The sequence below is a fragment of the Nicotiana tabacum genome, chromosome 6 (assembly GCF_000715075.1).
Source record: "Nicotiana tabacum cultivar K326 chromosome 6, ASM71507v2, whole genome shotgun sequence".
Taxonomy (NCBI): domain Eukaryota; kingdom Viridiplantae; phylum Streptophyta; class Magnoliopsida; order Solanales; family Solanaceae; genus Nicotiana; species Nicotiana tabacum.
The window spans coordinates 57,876,875-57,902,963 of record NC_134085.1 but is presented as its reverse complement, the minus strand read 5'-3'; the positions used below and the strand labels follow the sequence as shown (position 1 = coordinate 57,902,963).

The 26,089-nt window shown below is 41.2% G+C and overlaps 1 protein-coding gene across 1 annotated transcript; it reads left to right on the top strand.

Moving 5' to 3' along the window:
* Positions 1-4,660: 4,660 nt before the first annotated feature.
* LOC142181834 (uncharacterized) lies at positions 4,661-5,428 on the top strand. Its single transcript, XM_075255412.1, has 2 exons — positions 4,661-5,015; positions 5,064-5,428. The coding sequence occupies exons 1-2, from the start codon at positions 4,661-4,663 to the stop codon at positions 5,426-5,428; spliced, it is 720 nt and encodes a 239-aa protein (XP_075111513.1).
* Positions 5,429-26,089: the final 20,661 nt, after the last annotated feature.

The window sequence follows — 26,089 nt, the reverse complement described above, 5'->3', positions numbered from 1 at the left end:
CCCACGGACTTTGAAGAAGTTCGATGCCATTTGGGTGATTATGGATCGGCTAACCAAGTCCGCACACTTCATTCCTGTGTGTACTACCTATTCTTCAGAGCGGTTGATAGAGATTTATATCCGGGAGATTGTTCGTCTACATGGTATTCCAATTTCCATCATTTCAGATAGAGGTACTCAGTTCACTTCATGATTCTGGAGGGCCGTTCAACATCAGTTGGGTACTCGGGTGGAGTTGAGTACAACATTTCACCCTTAGACGAATGGACAGTCTGAGCGCACTATTCAGATTCTTGAGGATATGCTTCGTGCGTGTGTGATTGAGTTTGGAGGATCTTGGGATCAGTTCTTGCCATTGGCGGAGTTTGCCTACAGCAACAACTATCAGTCCAGTATTCAGATGGCACCGAATGAGGCTTTATATGGTAGGCGGTGTAGATCCCCGGTGAGTTGGTTTGAGCCGGGTGAGGCCAGATTATTGGGCACAGACTTGGTTCAGGATGCTTTGGAGAAGGTTAAGGTGATTCAGGATAGACTCCGTACATCCCAATCCAGATAGAAGAGTTACACGGACCGGAAGGTTCGTGATGTTTCTTATATGGTTGGATAGCGGGTTCTGCTTCGGGTTTCGCCTATGAAGGGCGTTATGAGATTTGTGAAGAAAGGGAAGCTGAGTTTGAGGTTTATTGGCCCATTTGATATATTGAGGCATGTTGGGTAGGTTGCTTATAAACTTGACCTACCTCCCAGCTTGGCAGGAGTTCACCCAGTATTTCATGTTTCGATGCTTCGGAAGTATCACAGCGATCCGTCGCACGTGTTGGATTTCAGTTCAGTCCAGTTGGAGAAGGATCTATCTTATGTTGAGGAGCCAGTGGAAATATTGGACAGGCAGGTTCGAAAGCTAAGGTCAAAGAGCATTGCATCAGTGAAGGTTCAATGGTGGGGTCAGCCGGTCAAGGAGGCAACCTGGGTGACCGAGCAGGATATGTGCAGCCGTTACCCTCATTTTTTTTCACTAATTCAGGTATGTCTCTATGCTCGTTCGAGGACGAACGAATGTTTAAGTGTGGGAGGATGTAACGACCCGGCCGGTCGTTTTAAAAATTTATGCCCCGATCCCCTATTAACTGCTTTTCCCTTGTTTGTTTCTGCTATTGTGAGTTGCCAGAAGGAATTATTTGGAGTTTCAGAGAGTTTTGGGACACTTAGTCCCTAAATGAGAGCTTAAATTTTGGAAATTTGACCGTAGTTGGAATAATGTGAAGACAGCCTCGGAATGGAATTCCAATGGTTCTGTTAGCTCCGTTGGGTGATTACGGGTTTAGGAGCGTGTTCGGATTGTGTTTTGGAGGTTCGTAGCTAATTTAGGCTTGAAATGCCGAAAGTTGAATTTTTGATGTTTTCAGTTCGATAGTAAGATTTTGATCTGAGGGTCGGAATGGAATTCCGGAAGTGGAAGTAGCTCCATAGTGTTGAATGTGACGTGTGTGCAAAATTTCAGGTCATTCGGATGAGGTTTTCTAGACTTTTTGATTGAAAGCATATTTTGAGAGTTTTTGGAGTTCTTAGGCTCGAACCCATGGTTAATTCGATGTTTCGATGTTGTTTTAGGTGTTTTAAGGATTGGTATATGTTTGAATCGTGGTATAGGACTTGATCGTGCTTTTGGTTGAGGTCCCGGGGGCCTCAGGATGATTTTAGATGTTTGACGGAATAGTTTGGAGTTGTGAGTTACAGCTAAAGCTTCAAAGCTGCTGTCATAACCGCACCTGCAGCTTAGGGAACGTAGGTGCGAGACCGTAGAAGCGGCCGAGCAACTGCAGAAGCAATTTGAGGTAAAAGGCAATTAACCGCAGATGCGGTCAGGGAACCACTGAAGCGGCACCGGATCTATGGTAGAGTAGTCGTAGGTGTGGAAGTTCCCCTTTAATGAATTGTTGCAGATGCGACAGGGTCTTCCCAGAGGCGGGACCGCAGATGCGGTTTCACTGGTCAGAAAAAGGACAGAATCAAGGGTTTAGTTCAAAACTTGGAAAAATCAAATTGCAGCTCGGGAGAGGGCGATTTTTGGAGGGATTTGAAGAGGAAGTCATTGGGTAACAATTCCTTACCCCTTTTTAGTTGTATTCCATTAATCTATTGTTAGTTTTGTCTTTTAATTTCAGGTTGGAAGTGAAAATTGGAAGAAAGTTCTTAGACCTAGAATTCGAATTTTGATTGAGAATATGACCTTGGATTTGGATAATTTTGGTATGCATGAACTCGTGAGAGGATGATGATTTTGAAAATATAAATTTTACCCGATTTCGAGACGTGGGCCTGAGGGCGTTTGGTCATTTTACCTAATTTTGCGTATTAGCTTAGAATATATTTGTAGAATCAGTTTCTTGAAGTGTTATTTACATTATGCAATTGAATTGAATAGATTCGGGCCATTTGGAGTCGAGTACTCGTGGCAAGATCATGGTTTTGAGTTGATTTTGAGCTAGTTCGAGGTAAGTGGCTTGCCTAACCTTGTGTGAGGGACTTTCCCCTTAGGATTTGTTATTGTGATAATTGAAATACCTTGTACGTAAGGTGACGAGTGTGTACTTGTGCTAATTGTCGAAAATCCAGTTTTCACTAAAATAGCTTAAATTGTGTTTTTCCTTGCCTGCTTATACTACTTGGAATTTAGGCTTGCTGTTAGTTTAGAGAAGCATATCTAATTGACTTAATTGTCTATTTGCTTTAACTGCCTTACTGGTATTATGTGAAACATGCTAGGTTAGAATTGCCTGTGTTACTTGGGTATGAAGTTGAGTTTAATTGAGTATTCCTTGTGCTATTATTGTGTGTTTTACTTTGGGACTACGGGACAACATCTCGGGAGATCCCCTGTACATATTTATCATTTGAGCTGAAGTGCGGGATACCGAGAGATCCCCAACACGTATATTGAGGATACCAAGAGATCTCTAGCATATATTGAGGATACCAAGAGATCCTCGGGATACCAAGAGATCCCTAACATACATTGAGGATACCACGAGATCCCTGGCCTATATGGAGGGTACTAAGAGATCCTCGGGACACTAAAAGATCCCCGGTAATTATCTTTGTGAAGAGTGGTATTTCCTTGTGATTGTTTTTTTGTCTCTGTTTCAGTTGTTATTATCCTTATTATCCTGTATTAATTCTTACTTTTAGTTTTTAACTGTACTACTTATCTTATTATGTTATACCTTATATTTCATTTAATCTCAGCAGGGCCCTGACCTTCCTCGTCACTACCCGACCGAGGTTAGTCTTGTCACTTACTGAGTACCGCTGTGGTGTACTCATGCCCTTTCTGCACATGTTTTTCATGTGCAGATCCAAATACCTCCATTCATACTTATCACTCGTGAGATGTGGCACTTGTAGAGACTCTAAGGTATATCTACCATGTCCGCAGACCGAAGAGTCCTTTTCTACTCTCCCTTGTTGTATTAGCCCTTCTATACTTTCGTTTCCTTGTTAGATATTCTGGAGTTAGATGCTTGTATACATTCAAAGGCTTGTGATAATGAGATTCCGGGTTTTGGGAAAAGTCATTAGTTTTCGAGAGTTTATGTTATGTATGCCAAGCGGCACTTTGAAATACTGTTTTATTTCACTATTTCGATTTTTAATTATTTCTTCCGCAAATTGGTTTATTTTCCGCATTGTTAGGCTTACCTAGTCGTAGAGACTAGGTGCCGTTATGATGGTTCACGGAGGGCGAACCGGGGTTGTGACACTTCCACATAAAAGAAAACGTATTTATGAATTGAGCCAAACTTATTTGTGGCACTTACATCTAGGTCATATAAATCTAAATAGGATTTCGAGATTGGGATCTGATGGACCTTTGAGTTCATTGAAAGTGGAGTCACTGCCAACATGCGAATCCTGTTTAGAAGGTAAAATGACCAAGAGACATTTTTCCTCAAAAGGAAATAGAGCCAACGATAAGTTAGAATTAATTCACTCTGATTTGTGTGGCCCTATGAATATACAAGCAAGAGGTAGTTTTGAGTATTTTGTGACTTTCACAGATGATTACTCAAAATATAGATACATTTATCTATTCCGCTGTAAGTCTGAATGCTTTGAGAAATTCAAAGAATATAAAACAAAAACAGAGAAATGACAAGATAAATATATCAAAACATTGCGATCTGATCATGGTGGTGAAGACCTTTTAGCAGATTTAATTAAATACTTATCAGATTCTGGAATTACATCTCAATTATCTGCTCCATGAACACCACAACAAAATGGTGTGGTAGAAAGAAGAAATAGGACCCTTATGGAAATGGTTAGATCAATGTTAAGTTATTCGGATTTGCCTTCTTCCTTTTGGGGATATGCTTTAGAAACAACAAATTACATTCTAAATTTGGGTCCTTTAAAGTCAGTACCTTCAAATCCAGTAGAATTGTGGACTGAGCGTAATCCAAGTTTACGTCACATTCGGGTTTGGGTTGTCCAGCACATGTGCTGAAAGGGAAAGTGGATAAATTGGAATCGAGGACAGAAGTATGCATTTTTATTGGATATCCAAAAGGAACTAAAGGCAGTTTATTTTATTGCCCAGAAGAAAGAAGGTAATTGTTGCGACAAAAATGTCAGATTTTTAGAAGAGGACTATTTAATGAATCATATTCATAGAAGTAAACTAGTTTTAAAGGAATTAAGTAATGGAGTAACTAATGACTCATCTCTAGAACGTATCCTGGTAGCCAGTATTGACATACCACTGCATTATCATAGTGGGAGAAATATCAATAGGCAGCAGAATGTACAAGAGCAATTTCCTGACATCTCACTACCCCAAAGTAGTGGGAGTAATGTTGAGCAACCTAAAATTATTCTGCAGCCTGCACTCCAGGAAGAAGTTAATGATATCCCAGCACCGCAAGGTGTGGAGGATGACATTGAGGCTTCAGCTCCAGAAAATGATGTTGTGATTCAACAACAAAATCAGACTGCACCTATAGTGACTAGTCGTAGTGGGAGAATTATTAAAAAACCTCTCTGATTTGCACTATTGGGAGAATCTTATGATAGAATCCCTGAAGAGCCTAATACAGAACCTATTAATTACGACGACGCACTACACGATACAGATGCTGATAAATGTGTTGCTGCTATGAAATTTGAAATGGAGTCCATGTACTCCAATCAAGTCTGGGATCTTGTAAAACCACCTATTGGAGTCAAACCCATTGGTTATAGATGCATCTATAAGAAAAAGAGAGGAGATGATGGAAAAATGCAAACTTATAAAGCTAGGCTTGTTGCAAAAGAGTTTACTCAAAAAGAAGGGATCGATTATAAGGAAACATTTTCGCCAATAACCTTGCTTAAATCCACATGGATTCTCATATCCATTGCTGCTCATTATGATTATGAGATTTGACAAATGGACGTCAAGACGGATTTTCTTAATAAAAGTACTAATGAGTGCATCTATATGGCACAACCAGTTGGTTTCATAAAAAGTGACAAAGAACACATGTTGTGTAAATTAAAGAAATCCATTTATGGATTGAAAAAGGCTTCTAGACCATGGAATACTTGTTTTGACGCATCGATTAAAACCTTCAATTTTGATCAATGTGAAAATGAGTCTTGTATCTATAAGAAGTGGGATGAAGATAAAGTTACATTTTTGGTTTTGTACGTGGATGATATTTTGCTCATAAGAAATAATGTGAGCATGTTGAATTCAGTAAAGGAATGATTGTCCTCGCATTTCGATATGAAAGACTTGGGACAGGTGTCACATATCCTTGGGATCAAGCTTATGCGAGATCGCAAGCAAAGGATATTAGGTTTATCCCAAACACTTTATATTGATACTATTCTCACCAGGTTTAGCATGCAAGATTCCAAGAAAGGATTTCTCCCTTTTAGACATGGAATCTCTCTGTCGAAAGATCAGTCCCCAAAAACTACTAATGAGATAGAAAAGATGAAGTCGGTCCCTTATGCTTTTGCTATAGGGAGCCTCATGTATTCTATGCTATGTACTAGACCTGATATCTACTTTGCTGTTGGCATGATTAGTAGATTTTAGTCTAACCCTGGACGGGTACACCGGATAGGCATTAAACATATAATCAAGTACTTGAAAAGGGCTAGGGATTATATTTTGGTTTATCACTCAGGTGATCTTGCATCCATTGGCTATACTGATTCAGATTTCCAGTCAGATAGAGACTCTAGAAAATCTACCTCAGGATATGTTTTACCCTAGGAGGTAGAGACATAAGTTGGAGGAGCATCAAGCAATCATGTGTTGCTGATTCCACCATGGAAGCCGAATATGTGGCTGCATCGAAGTCATGAAAACATGAAAGTGATAGTACTCACAGATATATGGTTGAATATAGACGGATTAACCAAAAATACAAGAGACTTGAACTAAATCTAGTTCAAATACCTTGAGATCCCATCAAGTAACATGAAAATCGAACAACCAGTAGAGGTAGGAGGTCAGATAAGGCGGTAAATCACCAAATGATTCCATATCCGGTTGGGAATCAAAGGGATTTAGGAGGAATTTTGAGTGACAACGCTCTAGGGTTTGAGAGTGTCTGAGAGAAGAGGAGGAGAGGATTCAAAGGCGGAGGTGTTTGAGAGAATGAGTAGGGTTTGGGGGGGTCTTTGGATTAAAAAAGGAAGGAGCTAATGTGGATCGTTGATCTCAGAGATCAACGGCCACGATTAGAGGAGGTTCTGGGTCGGGTAGGGGTTATTTAATTTGGGTTGGGGCGGATTGGGATAAGGTTTAATTGGGTTGGGGTAGGCTAAAGTCCGAAAATGATTAAGAAAAAAGGGGCTATTATTTAAATACTTAATTAATTTAATAAAACAATTTTATAAAATAACTTATAAATGATAAAAATATCTTTTGTGCATGAAAATGACTTAAAATAATTGCTTAGTATGACTAAAATATAAAAGATTATTTTCTTGTGAAATAAGTAATTATGCACATATTAGGCCATTATTGCAAAATTATTGCAATTATAACCCTAACATGTATATATGGCTATTCATGAAATAATTAAAGCTTAGTATAAATTTAAGTGATAAAATTAAGCAATAAAACTATCATAAAACCATTTGTTATGCAATTAGTAATTATTTATATAATAAAATGCTAGAATATATTAATTAAAATTCATTTAAAATTACATGAAAATTATGGAAAAATACTAGTTGATGATCATGCACTATTTTGAAAGAATATATTCATTTTGAAATATATGAGGGAAAAATTGGGTATCAACAGCTACCCCTCTTTACCCGGGAAGGATGAAAGAGTTTTCGGGTAAAGAAATAATGACCGATTTTGATCGAATGGGATGTTTTGAAAAATAGAGGCCGAACCTTGGTCTCTGAGCTGCCTACATATATCTGGTTTTACAGAAATCAGGCCATGTGTAGTTTTGGACCCAACGTAGGATGAGGTCGATGGATTTGTTATAGGAATGGTAGCAAGTTTCAGAAAAAGGTTCTTTTGTGAAAGGTAATATCGGATGGAGTTATGATTATGAGTCTGAAGTATGACAAATGAATCACATGGTATGTATCCGAATGGTCGTGGGGTAAAGGAGAGTAATTCATGGGAGTCGATTACGTTTGAAATAATGGTAAGGCACAAATGGTCCGGGCGAAAACCGGAATGTTATGAGTGGAAATCGGAGCAATGGTTGCTCCTGTTCGAATGACGGTTACCTCTTGGATTTCATATAAAACTTTAAACACAATGCATGCAAATATGTAGATCACTGCGAGAATTTAAGCATGATGCAAATTCCCTTTGGACCATGAAGGTTGTCTTTGGACGGAGAGGCTGACGTCCTTAGACCATGACGTCCTGGGCCATGAATCATGATATAAGAGATTCACATTCCATGAAATGATGTTCTCGGGCCATGAAAATGGTGCCTCTGAACCATGACGCCTCTGAATAATGATGTGCCGTATTAAGAGATCCTCAGGCCATGACATGGTGTCTTCAAGCTATGAGGATGGTGCCTTCGAACTATGACACCTTTGGACAAGTTGGCTATACATAAACCCATGATGTGCAGAGGCATGATACCAAAGGTAATAACAAGGCAACGCTTAGCCTTATGCAGAGTTTGGGGGCAGAGCTTAGCCCTAAGAAGAAGATAATGCAAAGTTTTAGAATAGAGCAACACTTGTGCAAAAGGAGACAAGGCTTAGTCTCATGAGAAGGCATTCCTTAGCCTTATGCAAGTATGGAAGCAGGGCTTAGCCTCATGTAAGGATCGAGACAGAGCTTAGTCTCATGCAAAGAGAAGGCAGTGCTTACCCTTATGCAAATGTAGAGGCAGGGCTTAGCCTCATACAAGATTTGAGACAGGGCTTAGTCTCATGCAAAGAGAAGGCAATGCTTAGCCTTATGCAAATATGGAGGTAGGGATTAGCCTCATGTAGGATTTGAGACAGGGCTTAGTCTCACGCAGAGAGAAGGCAGTGCTTAGCCGTATACAATATGGAGGCAGGTCTTAGCCTCATACAAGGATCGAGACAGAGCTTAGTCTCATGCAAAGAGAAGGCAGTGCTTAGCCTTATGAAAATATAGAGGCAGGGATTAGCCTCATGCAAGGATCGAGACAGAGCTTAGTCTCATGCAAAGAGAAGACAATTGTCACGACCCAAACTGAAGGGCCATGACTAGCACCCGACCACACTTGCCGAGCACCAACGTACATTTCATCTAACCTTCATTATTATCTTTTAAGGCTGACGAGATCAATATAAATGGTAGACTTAGATCATGGACAACCAGCAATAAAATATGACGGCATGAAAATACATAGCAGGGGATGACCAGACAATCAAGAAACTACGTATAAGGTATGAGCTACCACGCTACTATGAAAGACTATACAACAAAAACTAGCCGACAAGGCATACCAAACTATACATGAGCCGACACCTGTCTATGAGCCTCTAAAAGAACATAAGTGTTGCAACATAGCCGGAACAGGGCCCCGACATACCCATAATGTCTATAACAAAAATTGCATACCAAGACCAAGGCAAGTCCGGAGAAGGGATCTCGCCAATCACCGCTGAACTAGACAGTCTACTGTGGTGGGGGAGCTGCACCTGCCTGTCTATCAGGACCTGCAGCACGACATGCAGCGTCCACAAATAAAAGGATGTCAGTACGAATAAAGTACTGAGTATGTAAGGCAAGGAACCATAAATGCGATCAGTAATGTAAGCAAGGATAGAGAATATACAACCTGTAACATCTTAGTACCTCTGAGGGCTACTTACATGAAATGCATGATACATATGTATAAATACATAAACCTTTAAAGCATTCGCCTCTGTGGGCATCATCATCATCATATCGTACCCGGCCATAATAGGCTCGGTAGAATCGTACCCGGCCACGTGGAGCTCGGTAAAACCCAACTGATCAGTGGTTGCACAATAGGTGCCGTACCCGGCCAACTATAGCGTGGCTCGGTAGAGTAAAATAGATACATATATATAATGCATGCTCGACTCATGGAATCACATTCTAAACCTTTCGGAGTGACGTAAGGTCGGTATCCTCTGTACACGTTATTAGGACTAAGTCTTCACTATGAACCTTATAAGATTCAGGAAGTATGAACAACATTGATAACATAAGAATAAGAGAAGCAACATTAACATCAATCGTTCCATAAGAGGGAAAACAATGTAAGTACTGCTAGCTTCTAAGAGTAGAGTATCTTTGGAAGCTCGTTCATTACATTATGTACAATCGGAGTCGTGCAAAATAAGGAAAGGGATAGCCTCACATACCTTGTATATACTGCCCCAATCTCAAGCTATGCAATTGTCAAAACTCCTTAGTCTACAATAAGAGAAACGATACTATCGTTATCATTTAAGCGTCATAACTATTATGTATCGACCACAAACTATTTTACGATGAAACGGACAGCACCTCCCCTATATATATGACCTAACACCATTCAAAACAATCACCAAACAGCCCAAACATCATCAATAATAAACATATTGAGCCTCCCGAAATAGTCCACACACAGCCTAATCACTCCATACATACGACGACCACCGTAGTCGTGTCAAACAACCTGGAAATGTTACGAATAACTATCAGCCCATAAACCTACATATATATGGTGTTTCTCCACACCCTTCCTCCTCCAAAACTCCACAAGATAGTAGTAAAATACGCAGCCCAACAACAACGCAAAACAGTCCACAAAACAATAACACTACTACCAAACCTTTCGATATATATCTCACAAGTTCTAGCTTCAATGGCTTAGCCGCAACTTGGATAATCTTAAATACATATAGAGTAAGAGGTTCCTTACCTTTATACAGAAAGAACAACTCCAATTTGACCTTAAATTTCCAAGAAATATCCCTCCAATGCTGCCACAACAACAAAAAAATGAAACTAGCGATCAATTAGTGTTTTTCGGCACTAGAATCACTTTAGAAGGCTTGAAATCACCTAGGATTAATATTAAGAACATTAGGGAGTATTTACAGAACATATACCCTTTAAAACAACCTCCCACACGAGTTGGAACGACACAAAAATGAGCAACAACAAGAAGAACAAGAGACTTACTAGCGCCACGGAATTCCCGACACTTGATTTGTGTTGTTTGCCCTTTTTTTGGGTCTTGAATCTCGAGAGAACCTTGAGAGGATGTTCCTAGGGTTCTAAGGTCTGAAAATAGTGAAAATAAATGACTTAAAACGGGTTGGAGTCATCCTATATAGGTCCAAATATCTTAAACCGACTTAGTGGGCCCCATAGAGAGGTGCTTGGCGCAGTCTCGCGAAAACGCGAATATCTCTCTACTCCGAAATCGTATCGATGAACGGTTTAATGCGTTGGAAACTAGACTCATAGATCTTTAATTTGGTTGGTATATCATCCCGTAATTCCTTGTAAATTATGAGAAAAGATTAGAAACATTTGACCTAATGTTTAAATAAAATTATGAACCTAAGTTGCGACAACTTTTGTCGACTTTTGTTTCATAACTCGTTTGACTTCAAGACTTATGATACGGATATTATATGATTAAAATACCTTAATAAATGACCTCTTGAGTGTATTAAGCACCGCTAGATTACCTGAAAATACGAGTTACAACATCCTTGATTCGTTTAACTTCTAATATTGGTTAATCACCCTTATACACTCTTGTATCACTTAAGACCAATAGGATTGACTTCTTATCATCTCAAAGATAATTCCTTCTTGGATTTATGTTAACTAATATATGACATGAACTAACACATGTGGATATGGGTTGTAACACCCTCCCCCCCTTAGGAACATTCGTCCTCGAATGTAAGGGTTTAGGGGGAGTTTAAATCACCGTGGATTCCAATGGAAATTTCCGATCAATTTTCCCCTATAAAATGGTCACTAGCAAAACTTGCATGTAATTAAGCCCAACATATGGCTTCACAAGGCTACACAAAGCATTATGCGTATTTACATTATCTACATATCACCATTTTGTATTAAGGAGGAGTATTCTCAAATTATTGCTTACCTCATAAAGCCGTTTCTTCTTCCAATGTATCCTGTCTTCCACCAGCATCCTTGTTATCTTCATTCTGGAATAAGTAAGGGTATTTAGACTTCATCTCCTCTTCTGCTTCCCATGTCATTTCTTCCATATTTTTGTTCCTCCACAATACTTTGACGGAAGCTACATCTTTTGTTCTCAGCTTGCGGACTTGCCGATCTAATATCGCCACTGGCACTTCTTCATATGATAGGTCCTCTGTAACTTGTACATCTTTGATAGGGATGACTCGAGAAGGGTCTCCAATACATTTTCTCAACATAGATACATGGAATACCGGGTGGACAAATTCCAATTCGGATGGCAATTCTAACTCATAAGCAACCTGTCCAATCCGTCGAAGAATTTTATACGGCCCGATATACCTTGGACTCAGCTTACCTTTCTTCCCAAAACGCATAATACCCTTCATTGGTGAGATCCTCAGGAAAACCCAATCACCAACCTCAAACTCTAGATCACGATGTCGGACATCAGAATAAGATTTTTGCCTGCTTTGTGCCGTCCTCAATCGCTCCTGTATCACTTTCACCTTCTCAATAGCTTGGTGAATCAAATCTGGCCCATATAATTCTGTTTCACCGACTTCGAACCATCCAACTGGTGATCTATATCTCCTCCCGTATAGTGCCTCATATGGGGCCATTTTAATACTGGAATGGTAGCTATTGTTATAGGCGAATTCTATGAGTGGAAGATGATCATCCCAATTCCCCTTAAAATCTAGAACACATGCTCGTAGCATATCTTCCAGTGTCTGAATGGTACGTTCAGCCTGTCCGTCAGTCTGCGGATGAAATGCAGTGCTGAGATTTACTTGTGTGCCTAAACCCTTCTGGAAAGACCTCCAAAAGTTAGCCGTAAATTGAGCTCCTCGGTCTGATATAATAGATATGGGCACACCATGAAGCCTAACAATCTCCTTGATATACAACTTCGCATAATCTTCAGCCGTATAAGTTGTCTTCACTGGCAGAAAATGGGCACATTTTTTAAGTCGATCAATTATCACCCAGATGGAGTCAAACTTATGATAAGAGCGAGGTAATCCAATAATGAAGTCCATATTAATCACCTCCCACTTCCAGGTCGGAATCTCTATATTTTGAAGCAATCCACCGGGTTTCTGATGTTCTATCTTTACTTGTTGACAATTGGGACACTGGGCCACAAATTCTGCAATAGACTTCTTCATATTATCCCACCAATACTGCTCCTTGACATCATGATACATCTTTGTCGAGCCGGGATGGATGGAATATCGGGATTGATGAATCTCATTCATAATCTTCTCTCGCAACCCTGCCACATTAGGCACACACAATCGGCTCTGGTATCTCAGTGCCCCATCTTTTCCGATCCTAAAAGCCATACTTTTACACTGTTGAATGCTTTCTCTTAATCGTACTAAGATAGGATCTTCATATTGTCGTGCTTTTACCTCGGCTACCAAAGATGATTCTGATGTATTCTGTACAGTAACACCTCCGTCATCAGAGTCTAACAATATGATTCTCATATTGGCTAGCTGATGAAGCTCTTTAATCAACCCCCATCTACCCGCCTCAATATGTACTAAGCTTCCCATTGATTTACGGCTGAGAGCATCTGCCACAACATTGGCTTTACCGGGATGATACAATATCTCGACGTCATAGTCTTTCAATAATTCAAGCCACCTACGCTGCCTCAAATTCAACTCTTTCTGCTTGAAGATGTATTGTAAACTCTTGTGATCTGTGTAGATGTCAACATGGACGCCGTATAAGTAGTGCCGCCATATCTTCAAAGCATATATTACTGCAGCCAATTCCAAATCATGGGTTGGATAATTCTTTTCATGCTTCTTCAATTGTCTTGATGCATAAGCAATCACATTCCCACGCTGCATCAATACGTACCCCAAACCTATACCTGAGGCATCACAATATACCACATAATCTTCTGTTCCTTCAGGAAGAGTGAGCACTGGTGCAGATGTCAATCGATTCTTCAGCTCCTGAAAACTACGTTCACAAGTGTCAGACCACTGGAATTTGGTAGCTTTTTGTGTTAACTTAGTCAATGGTGATGATATAGAGGAAAATCCTTCTACAAACCGCCTATAATATCCTGCTAGTCCTAGGAAGCTGCGGACTTCTGATGGTGTTGTAGGTCTCGGCCAATTCTTTACTGCATCGATCTTCTGAGTGTCGACACTAATACCCTCATCAGATATCACATGGCCAAGGAATGCTACTGAGTTCAGCCAGAATTCACATTTGGAGAGCTTAGCATATAACTTACGATCCTGAAGCGTCTGTAATACTATCCGCAAGTGGCCCGCGTGTTCCGCCTCCGAACGAGAATACACTAGAATGTCATCAATGAATACAATCACGAACACATCAAGATAGGGCCTGAATATAGTATTCATGAGATCCATAAAAGCTGCTGGGGCATTTGTTAGCCCGAACGACATCACCAAGAACTCAAAGTGCCCATATCTTGTCCGGAAGGCCGTCTTTGGAATATCTTTCTCCCTAACCCTTACCTGATGATACCCTGAACGTAAATCAATCTTGGAGAAATACTTGGCACCCTGGAGTTGGTCAAACAGGTCATCAATTCTTGGAAGTGGATACTTGTTCTTTATAGTAGACTTATTCAACTGTCGATAGTCGATACACATCTCGTAACGACCCGTCTTTCTTCCGCACGAATAGGACTGGTGCACCCCAAGGTGAAGTGCTAGGCCTAATAAAGCCCTTATCCAGCAAGTCCTTCAACTGCACCTTCAACTCTCGCAACTCTGTCGGGGCCATTCTATATGGAGGAATAGAGATCGGTTGAGTGTCAGGTAACACATCAATGCTAAACTCAATCTCCCTTTCAGGAGGAAGGCCTGGGAGTTCATCTGGGAAAACATCTGGGAATTCGTTGACCACAGGGATTGATTGTAAAGTAGGAGGTTTCGCCTCCACATCCCTAACGCGAACGAGATGATAAATGTAACCTTTTGAGATCATTTTCCTTGCCTTAAGATAGGAAATAAACCTACCTTTCGGTGTAGCAATGTTCCCTTTCCATTCAATGACGGGTTCACCCGGAAATTGGAACCTAACCATCTTCGTACGACAGTCAACATTTGCATAGCATGAGGCCAACCAGTCCATTCCCATTATCACATCAAAATCAACCATTTCTAACTCAAATAAATTTGCCGAGGTTTGACGACTACAAATCATCACAGTGCAACCTCTATATACCCTTCTAGCAATCACAGAATCTCCTATCGGAGTAGATACCGCGAGGGGTTTACTTATCAATTCAGGTTCAATGCCAAACTTATTAGCCACAAAGGGTGTAACATATGATAATGTAGATCCCGGATCAATCAACGCATATACATCATAAGAAAACACAGATATAATACCTATAACAACATCTGGAGACGACTCGAGATCCTGTCGACCTACTAGAGCATAGGTTCGATTTTGAGCACCACTCGAACTCGGCACTGCACCTCTACCCCTACCACGACCTGTCGACTGCTGAAAACCCCGTGCTGGAGGTCGAACTGATGAGGAAGAACCAGACATAGATCCAGTCGGCTGAGCCATACCATCACCTCCTCTATTAGGACAATCCCGCATCATATGGCCAGGCTGCCCGCACGAATAGCATGCATCAGAACCTCGACGACACAGTCCAAAGTGGGCCTTGCCGCACTGATCACAATGTGGTGTTGGGGGTCTCATCTGACTAGTATCCCTGTGATGTTGCGAGCCAGATGCCCGCGAACTCTGACCTGGACCAGAATAGGATCGATCATATCGAGGCCTCTGAAACTGTGGAGGAGCACTAGCTACAGGTGGCGCCGAACTCCTCGAAAACTGTGGCCTGATGCGGCCTCTGAAGTCATCAGAATACCCTGCAAATCTCGCCCTCTTATGCTGGCCTCTATCCTGCTCCCTAACTACCCTCTGCTGGCGCTTACGATCCTCTAGGGTCTGGGCATAAGCTTGAATACGGGAAATATCCATGCCCTCCACCAAGGAGGCTGTCGTACACTCATTTATCAGATGTGGTCCCAACCTATTCACGAACATATGCACCCTATCACTCATCTCGGCCACCATATGGGGAGCATACCTTGCCAAAGAATCAAACTGCATACTGTACTCTCGTACACTCATATTACCTTGTCTAAGGTTCAAGAACTTATCAGCTCTAGCTCGTCGTATCTCAACTGGCAAGTAGTGACGAAGAAAGGCCTCAGAAAATTCCTTCCACACAGCTGGAGGAGGGTTCGGACCCCTGGATCTCTCCCAACTATCATACCAGAGAACCGCTAAATCCCGTAGCCGATAAGAAGCCAACTCTACTGTCTCTGTATCACTAACATGCATAACACGAAGTGTACGATGAACCTGGTCAATAAACGTCTGTGGGTCCTCCTTCGGGTCTGATCCGGTAAACACTGGAGGGTCTAAGTTAATAAAATCACGAACTCTTGTACTAACTGGTTTCTCAGCAGCACCTGTATTCTGCCTCTGAGCCTGAGCAGCTACCAAGCTAGTCAATAACTGCAAAGCACTCCGCATATCCTGGTCTGGAGTGTCAGACGAAGGAACTGGAGGCGCTGGGTGCCTTCTAATATCCTCTGGAGGAGATGGAGTAGATGAGGTATGAGAGGGCATCTCACTTTGAGCCTCACTTTGTCCTGCTCTGACTTGGGGCACCTGACTGGTACCCTCTCCTGCTGCTGTATCAAGCCGCCTACTAATCGTTTGCTTCCTAGTCGAAGGCATCACTGAAAAAAAACAAGGTGAATATTAGAGACAAACACTTACGACTCAACTCTACGCACGATCTAGATTCAGGAAGAAGGTAACAACCCTAGATGTCATGTAGCCTCCTGATTATAAATGTGGCGCGCTACACATCCATAATCAAGACTCTACTAGACACGGCTCATAGACAACCCCTAGGACAGACTTGCTCTGATACCAAGTTTGTCACGACCCAAACTGAAGGGCCATGACTAGCACCCGACCACACTTGCCGAGCACCAACGTACATTTCATCTAACCTTCATTATTATCTTTTAAGGCTGACGAGATCAATATAAATGGTAGACCTAGATCATGGACAACCAGCAATAAAATATGACGGCATGAAAATACATAGCAGGGGATGACCAGACAATCAAGAAACTACGTATAAGGTATGAGCTACCACGCTACTATGAAAGACTATACAACAAAAACTAGCCGACAAGGCATACCAAACTATACATGAGCCGACACCTGTCTATGAGCCTCTAAAAGAACATAAGTGTTGCAACATAGCCGGAACAGGGCCCCGACATACCCATAATGTCTATAACAAAAATTGCATACCAAGACCAAGGCAAGTCCGGAGAAGGGATCTCGCCAATCACCGCTGAACTAGACAGTCTACTGTGGTGGGGGAGCTGCACCTGCCTGTCTATCAGGACCTGCAGCACGACATGCAGCGTCCACAAATAAAAGGATGTCAGTACGAATAAAGTACTGAGTATGTAAGGCAAGGAACCATAAATGCGATCAGTAATGTAAGCAAGGATAGAGAATATACAACCTGTAACATCTTAGTACCTCTGAGGGCTACTTACATGAAATGCATGATACATATGTATAAATACATAAACCTTTAAAGCATTCGCCTCTGTGGGCATCATCATCATCATATCGTACCCGGCCATAATAGGCTCGGTAGAATCGTACCCGGCCACGTGGAGCTCGGTAAAACCCAACTGATCAGTGGTTGCACAATAGGTGTCATACCCGGCCAACTATAGCGTGGCTCGGTAGAGTAAAATAGATACATATATATAATGCATGCTCGACTCATGGAATCACATTCTAAACCTTTCGGAGTGACGTAAGGTCGGTATCCTCTGTACACGTTATTAGGACTAAGTCTTCACTATGAACCTTATAAGATTCAGGAAGTATGAACAACATTGATAACATAAGAATAAGAGAAGCAACATTAACATCAATCGTTCCATAAGAGGGAAAACAATGTAAGTACTGCTAGCTTCTAAGAGTAGAGTATCTTTGGAAGCTCGTTCATTACATTATGTACAATCGGAGTCGTGCAAAATAAGGAAAGGGATAGCCTCACATACCTTGTATATACTGCCCCAATCTCAAGCTATGCAATTGTCAAAACTCCTTAGTCTACAATAAGAGAAACGATACTATCGTTATCATTTAAGCGTCATAACTATTATGTATCGACCACAAACTATTTTACGATGAAACGGACAGCACCTCCCCTATATATATGACCTAACACCATTCAAAACAATCACCAAACAGCCCAAACATCATCAATAATAAACATATTGAGCCTCCCGAAATAGTCCACACACAGCCTAATCACTCCATACATACGACGACCACCGTAGTCGTGTCAAACAACCTGGAAATGTTACGAATAACTATCAGCCCATAAACCTACATATATATGGTGTTTCTCCACACCCTTCCTCCTCCAAAACTCCACAAGATAGTAGTAAAATACGCAGCCCAACAACAACGCAAAACAGTCCACAAAACAATAACACTACTACCAAACCTTTCGATATATATCTCACAAGTTCTAGCTTCAATGGCTTAGCCGCAACTTGGATAATCTTAAATACATATAGAGTAAGAGGTTCCTTACCTTTATACAGAAAGAACAACTCCAATTTGACCTTAAATTTCCAAGAAATATCCCTCCAATGCTGCCACAACAACAAAAAAATGAAACTAGCGATCAATTAGTGTTTTTCGGCACTAGAATCACTTTAGAAGGCTTGAAATCACCTAGGATTAATATTAAGAACATTAGGGAGTATTTACAGAACATATACCCTTTAAAACAACCTCCCACACGAGTTGGAACGACACAAAAATGAGCAACAACAAGAAGAACAAGAGACTTACTAGCGCCACGGAATTCCCGACACTTGATTTGTGTTGTTTGCCCTTTTTTGGGTCTTGAATCTTGAGAGAACCTTGAGAGGATGTTCCTAGGGTTATAAGGTCTGAAAATAGTGAAAAGAAATGACTTAAAACGGGTTGGAGTCATCCTATATAGGTCCAAATATCTTAAACCGACTTAGTGGGCCCCATAGAGAGGTGCTTGGCGCAGTCTCGCGAAAACGCGAATATCTCTCTACTCCGAAATCGTATCGATGAACGGTTTAATGCGTTGGAAACTAGACTCATAGATATTTAATTTGGTTGGTAGATCATCCCGTAATTCCTTGTAAATTATGAGAAAAGATTAGAAACATTTGACCTAATGTTTAAGTAAAATTATGAACCTAAGTTGCGACAACTTTTGTCGACTTTTGTTTCATAACTCGTTTGACTTCAAGACTTATGATACGGATATTATATGATTAAAATACCTTAATAAATGACCTCTTGAGTGTATTAAGCACCGCTAGATTACCTGAAAATTCGAGTTACAACATCCTTGATTCGTTTAACTTCTAATATTGGTTAATCACCCTTATACACTCTTGTATCACTTAAGACCAATAGGATTGACTTCTTATCATCTCAAAGATAATTCCTTCTTGGATTTATGTTAACTAATATATGGCATGAACTAACACATGTGGATATGGGTTGTAACAACAAACCTCCCCTTATGCAATATGGAGACAAGACTTAGCCTCATGCAGGATTTAAGACAGGGCTTAGTCTCATGTAGAGAGAAAGCAGTGCTTAGCCTTATGCAAATATGGAGGCAGGGCTTAGCCTCATGCAGGATTTGAGACAGGGCTTAGTCTCATGTAGAGAGAAGGCAATGCTTAGCCTTATGCAAATATGGAGGCAGAGCTTAGCCTCATGCAAGATTTGAGACAAGGCTTAGTCTCATGCAAAGAGAAGGCAATGCTTAGCCTTATGCAATGAACATGTAACAAATAAGAATAGAATATTTCTTAGCTGGAGATATATTTGCATCTCATGTCCTGATTGTTATGAGGATAGTGACTTTGATATGAGTATATCTATGAATACTCCTGTTATGTTCATTGTATCTGCATCCAAAGAAAAATTATGAGTTTTGTAGGGGGAGGTTGGTTTGTGCTCTTGTCTACTTGTTTTGCTTTGCTTTGCTTTGCAATGGAGGCCCTGTTCGAGTCGTCCTGGTTAATGCCTGGCTGTTACAGAAATAAAGTTTTTGAAAATGCACACTTATTGAAGAAATAGAGCTATTTCATAAAACATAGTGGTGTATAATGTCAAGTAAATTAGATGAACTAATGATTGTGATACTTTTAGAGACATTGCAGCTTCTTTGCGCTAGAATTTCGAGGGTCCTCCTCAAAATTTTGCCATAGTTTGACCCTTCGGTCGTTCTGCGTGCAACGAAGTTTGTTGGATGTGCTCCGGAATTTTGAGAACCCTTCTCAAAATTTTGTCCCAGTTACTTAACTGATTTTTGGCTGTCTGGCATAGAATGGTGTCGGCTGGACTTGCTCCGGAATTTTGAGGGCCCTCCTCAAAATTCTGCCCCAGTTTCTCGTTCTGAGGGAAAATGAAAATTTTATTATGATATGACCGAACCCACAGGGCTGCCTACGTATCCCCTCTTAAACATGAATTAGGTCATGCGTAGTTTAGTTACATCATATGAAGGAATATAAACAATATAAACATAATATCTCTTGACTACGTCTGAATTGATTGATTTTGGCCAAACTTCTCCGTCCATTTCTGCATGTATGAGTGCTCCTCCTATTATCACCCGACGAACCATGTAAGGACCTTTCCAGTTGGGAGAGAATTTTCACTTGGCTTCATCTTGATGCGGAAAGATCCTCTTCAACACCAACTGTCTCGGTGCGAATTGTCTTGGTTTGAACCTTTTGTTGAAAGCTCTGGACATTGTGTTCTGATAAAACTGACCGTGACATACTGGGTTAATTCGTTTTCCATCTATAAGGGCCAGTTACTCATAGCGGCTCCTTATCCATTTTGCATTACTGAGTTCGGCTTCTTGTATGATCCTTAAAGAAGGAATTTCTACCTTGGTTGGGATGACAGCTTTGGTACCATAAACCAATAAATAAGGGGTTTCCCCAATTGATGTGCGGACCATAGTGCGGTATCCCAATAGGGCAAAGGGTAACTTCTCGTTCCATTGTTTGTGATTTTCTACCATCTTCTTTAGTATTTTCTTGATGTTCTTGTTGGCAGCTGCCACATCTCCATTCATTTGAGGCATGTATGCTATAGAGTTCTTGTGCTTGATTTTGATGGTTTCACACATGGATTTCATCAAATCACTGTTGAGATTGGCAGCATTTATCAGTGATCGGGAACCCTGAATCGGCAAATAATATGATCCTTGACGAAACCGGCGATGACTTTCTTGGTTACAACTTTGTAGGATGTAGCTTATACCCATGTTGTGAAATAGTCGATAGCCACTAAAATGAATCGGTGCCCGTTAGAAGCGGTGGGCTCGATTGGACCGATGACATCCATCCCTCAAACAATAAAAGGCCAAGGTGCATTTGTTGTATTGAGCTCATTCGGTGGTACCTTTATCATGTCTGCATGTACTTGGCATTGGTGGAATCTATGGATGTACAAGATGCAATTTGTTTCCATGGTCATCCAAAAGTATCGAGCTCTGAGTATCTTCTTGGCAAGAACAACACCATTCATACGTGGTCTGCAAGTTCCGGCATGTATCTCCTCAAGCAATCTGGAAGCCTCCTTTGCGTCAACAAACCTTAACAACCCTAGATCAGGAATTCTTCTATACATGGTCCCTCTACTTTGAAAGAAGTGATTAGACAGCCTCCGCAGTGTGCGTTTCTGAGTATGGTTCGCTTGTTCCGGGTATTCTCCTTTTGCCAAACATTCCTTGATGTCGTGGAACCAAGGATTTCTATCCGTTTCTTCTTCAACATGAGCATAGTAAGCCGGTTGATTATGGATCCTCACCGGGATGGGATCGATGAAAGTCTTATCTGGATGTTGTATCACTGATGACAGGGTGGCCAGTGCATCTGCAAACTCATTTTGAATTCTGGGTACATGTTTGAATTCTATCTTTGTGAATCGTTTCATCAATTCCTGGACATGATACAAGTATGGTAGTATCTTGATGTTCTTTGTAGCCCATTCTCTTTAAACCTGATGTACTAGAAGATCTGAATTGCCAATTACCATCAACTCTTATATATTCATATCAATGGCCAAATTGGGCCCCAAGATGCAAGCCTTATATTCTTCCATATTATTGGTGCACGGGAACCTAAGCTTTGCGTATACCGGGTAATGTTGACCTGTATCTGATAGCAAAACTGCTCCAATACCAACTCCTTTGAAATTTACGACCCCATCGAAGAATATTCTCTAACTGTTGTAGGCTTCAACAATGTCCTCTCCTATGAATGATACTTTTTCATTAGGAAAATACATTTTTAATGGTTCGTATTCTCCTCCCATAGGATTTTTAGTAAGGTGGTCTACCAATGCTTGTTCTTTGACCACCTTCTGAGTTACATAGATGATGTCGAACTCACTTAACAATATCTGCCACTTGGCTAACTTCCTGGTTAGCATGGGCTTCTGAAAGATGTACTTTAGAGGGTCCATCCTGGATATGAGGTATGTGGTGTAGGAACAGAAGTAATGCCTCAATTTTTGAGTTGTCTATGTCAAGGCACAACAAGTGCGTTCCAGTAGGGAGTATCGTGCCTCATAAGGTGTGAACTTCTTGCTCAAGTAGTATATGGCTTGATCCTTTCTTCTGGTATCATCATGATGTCCCAAAACAAATCTAAAAGCTCCATCTAATATAGACAGATAGAGTAGCAAAGGTCTCCAAGGTTCTGGTGGGACTAGGACTAGCGGTGTATACAAGTATTCCTTGATTTTGACAAAAGCCTTCTAACAGCCCTCGGTCCAACTAGTTTCAGCATCTTTCCTCAACATTTTGAAGATGGGTTCACATATTATCGTGGACTATGCTATGAAGCAGCTGATGTAGTTGAGGCGTACTAGGAAGCTTATCACGTCCTTTTTGCTCTTTGGCAGTGGTAATTATTGAATAGCCTTAACTTTGGACGGGTCCCCGTCCAACTCGATTCCACGGTGGCTGACAATGAATCCCAATAGCTTTCCTGCGGGAACCCTGAATGCACAATTTGCGGGTTTTAGTTTTAGATTGTACCTCTTTACCCTGTCAAAGAACTTTCTCAAGTTTGATATGTGATATGCAGCCTTTTTAGATTTGATGATGACGTCATCAACATACACCTGTATTTCCTTGTATATCATATCATGGAAGATGGTTGTCATGGCTCTCATATAAGTAGCCCCAGCATTCTTTAGACCGAATGGCATCATCTTGTAGACGTTACACCCCACGGTGTAATTAAAGTTGTTTTCTCTGTGTCTTCGTCGTCCATCCAGATCTAGTGATTACCCGCAAAGCAATCTACAAAGGATTGGAGTTCATGCTTGGCACAACTATCAATCAGGATGTATATATTTGGCAGTGAAAAATCGTCCTTGCGACTTGCTCTGTTTAAATTCAGATAGTCAACACATACCCTGACCTTCCCATCTTTCTTTGAAACCGGTACAATGTTGGCTAACCGGGTTGGGTACTCAACTACCCCAAAGACTTTGGATTTGATTTGCTTAGTGACTTCCTCCTTGATTTTCAGGCTCATATATGGTTTGAACTTTCTGAGGTTCTGCTTCACTGGCGAACACATTGGATTGGTAGGCAACTTATGAGACACTATGGATGTGCTCAGATCAATCATGTCATCATATGACCATGCAAAGATATCCTCATGTTCTTTAAGGAAACGAATGTACTTTTCCTTCTCTAATGGTGATAAATGAATGCTTATGCGAGTCTCCTTGATGGTTTCAGCGTCTCTAAAATTGATTGCTTTGGTTTCATCCAGGTTGGACTTAGGTTTGTTCTCAAAGTTCTCAATCTCTCTGATAATTTCCTCAGGTATCACATCCTCTTCTTCCGCGTCACTATCCTTATGTTGCATTGTCTCATTACATGTCACAATCATCAGTTCATCAGGAAAAGTAATAATAACGTTGTAGAAAGAAAATGTGAAGATAATAATGAATAATAAATAGCAATGCATTGATTAAATTTAAAAATATCCAAAATAAGTATGTCTCGATGACTCGAGCAATTATTTTGAAACAAAATGGGTCTTTAAAATAAAATTACTGAAAATATCTTAAATTCCTAGCATGGCTATAAAATAAATCAGGCTAATTGCCAAGCTACCCAGGAACTCGGCGGGCCTGGGATGGTGTGGCGGTCCAATTTCTGAGAATAACTCCCTTCCCCACAATTTGAATGGCCAGGCCTTCTTCCTCCTCTTCCTCAATTATCACATTGCAATCCATATTCTCATCTTCTAGGAACAAGTTTCTCAACCCAGCCAAAGCTTCTTCCTCTACAGATCCCCATATTGTATCGGCATGGTGAAAAGTCTAACTTAGGTATGGTACTGGTTGCTCGAGAGGGAATAAGGACCACGCCATAGAGGCGACCAATCATCATACTCTTGCCAGTTGTATGGATATCCCAGCCCAAAGTTGTGTCGTGACGTTTCAACTGTATCGGTTTGGTAATGCCTTGGAGCTCCTTCCCGAGCCCTTTGCCAGGTTCATACCCGGACCATATCAGTATGCTTTCTATTTTGTTACTCCACCACTTGTCCTTCTCAATTGCATTGACATGTTCAATGTGGTGATAAGTTTCTCCACCCAGCCTTCTTCTATTCTCGATAACCGGGATAGTTTGACTTGTGTAGATAGGATTACTTCCATCTCCGTGAATGATTACTTCCTGATAATTTCATTCGAACTTCATGGCCTAGTGTAGCGTGGAAGCCCCAGCCCCAGTGGCATGTATCCAAGGTTGACCCAATGGAAGATTGTATGTAGCTGATATGTCTAGCACTTAGAATTCAACACCGAACCAAGATGGTCCCTCTGCAGACAAAGGTTAATCTCCCCAATCATGGACCTTAGAGACCCATCAAATGCTTTCACATTCATACTTCCTGCCCGTATCTTATGGAAATCATTGCCCAACATTTTCAGAGTAGTCAACTGGCAAATGTTGAGGCTTCAACCCCCATCTATTAGGACCCTGGCAATGAATTTGTCTTCGAACTGTACCGTGATATGCACTGCCCGGTTGTGACTTAATCCTTCAAACGATAATTCATCCTCGTGGAAGGTGATCTTATGACTTTCTAGCACTTGCCCTACCATGTTGGCCATTTCTCTGCTGGTGATAGTGTTGGGCACATAAGCTTCGTTCAGCACCTTCATAAGAGCATTCTTATGCGCCTATGAATTTTGCAATAATGACAGGATGGATATCTGGGCAGGGGTTTTGTTTAAATGATCGATGACAGAGTATTCCCTTGCCTGTACTTTCCTCCAAAGATCGTCCGGTCCAGTTTCAATGACAGGTTGTTCTGTAGCAGCCTCCTTACTTGATCCTCCCAAATTTTCAGGTGTATAGATCCTTCCAGTTCTGGTCATTCCTTGTACGGCACCAGATTCTTCCATCTTTGCTTTTCCCTTTCCCTAGTTTCAGCAACGTAATCCCAAGGTATGGCGTTGGACTTGAAAGGAGGCATGGTTGCTACTGTCATTGTGAAAGGTGTTGCCACTTCTACTTTAAATGGCAAGTGTAGCTGCAGGTGGTGTTACTTCTACCTCAAATGGAACCGACACGGCTACCTCAACTAGCGGCTGTACCGGGACCACGATAGGATTGATAGTGACTGCGGGATTTTTAGGATCGTCGCCCTTTTTGATAAGTCCAATTGATCCCTGGGGATCCCACTCCTCCCCAGTTTCTATCACATTGGTCCCTTCTCATCTATGATCGGGAAGAGGATTGTTGTGGACGTTGGGTGCAGCTTCATTTTCTTGTATGACCTTGTTATCAATCAATGTCTGAATCTTATCTTTCAATGTCCGACATTCGTCAATGGTGTGCCCCTTCATACCAGAATGATATGCACATGTTTTTATTCGGGTTGACCCATTGAAATGAATTCTCCATTGCTACGGCAGGAATAGGGGTGACATAACCGGCAGCCCTTAACCTTTTATGATAACTGGTCGATGGGTCAGCAATGGTAGTGTACTGTCTGAGTGGTTTGCGATCAAAATTAGGTCGGTGTTTCTAGTAATTTGGACGAGTTCAAGGTAAATGATAGTAGGCTGGCTGGGCGTTATAAGTATGATAAGCAGTGGCGGGTTGAGAATATCTGGGAGGTGAGGGTTGGTATGTAGGTCGAGGTGTTTGGTATATGGGTGGAGGTGTTTGGTATGTGAGCGGAGGTTTAGGGCCTTGGGCCACCATTACTGCCCCTACTTCTTTCTTCTTTG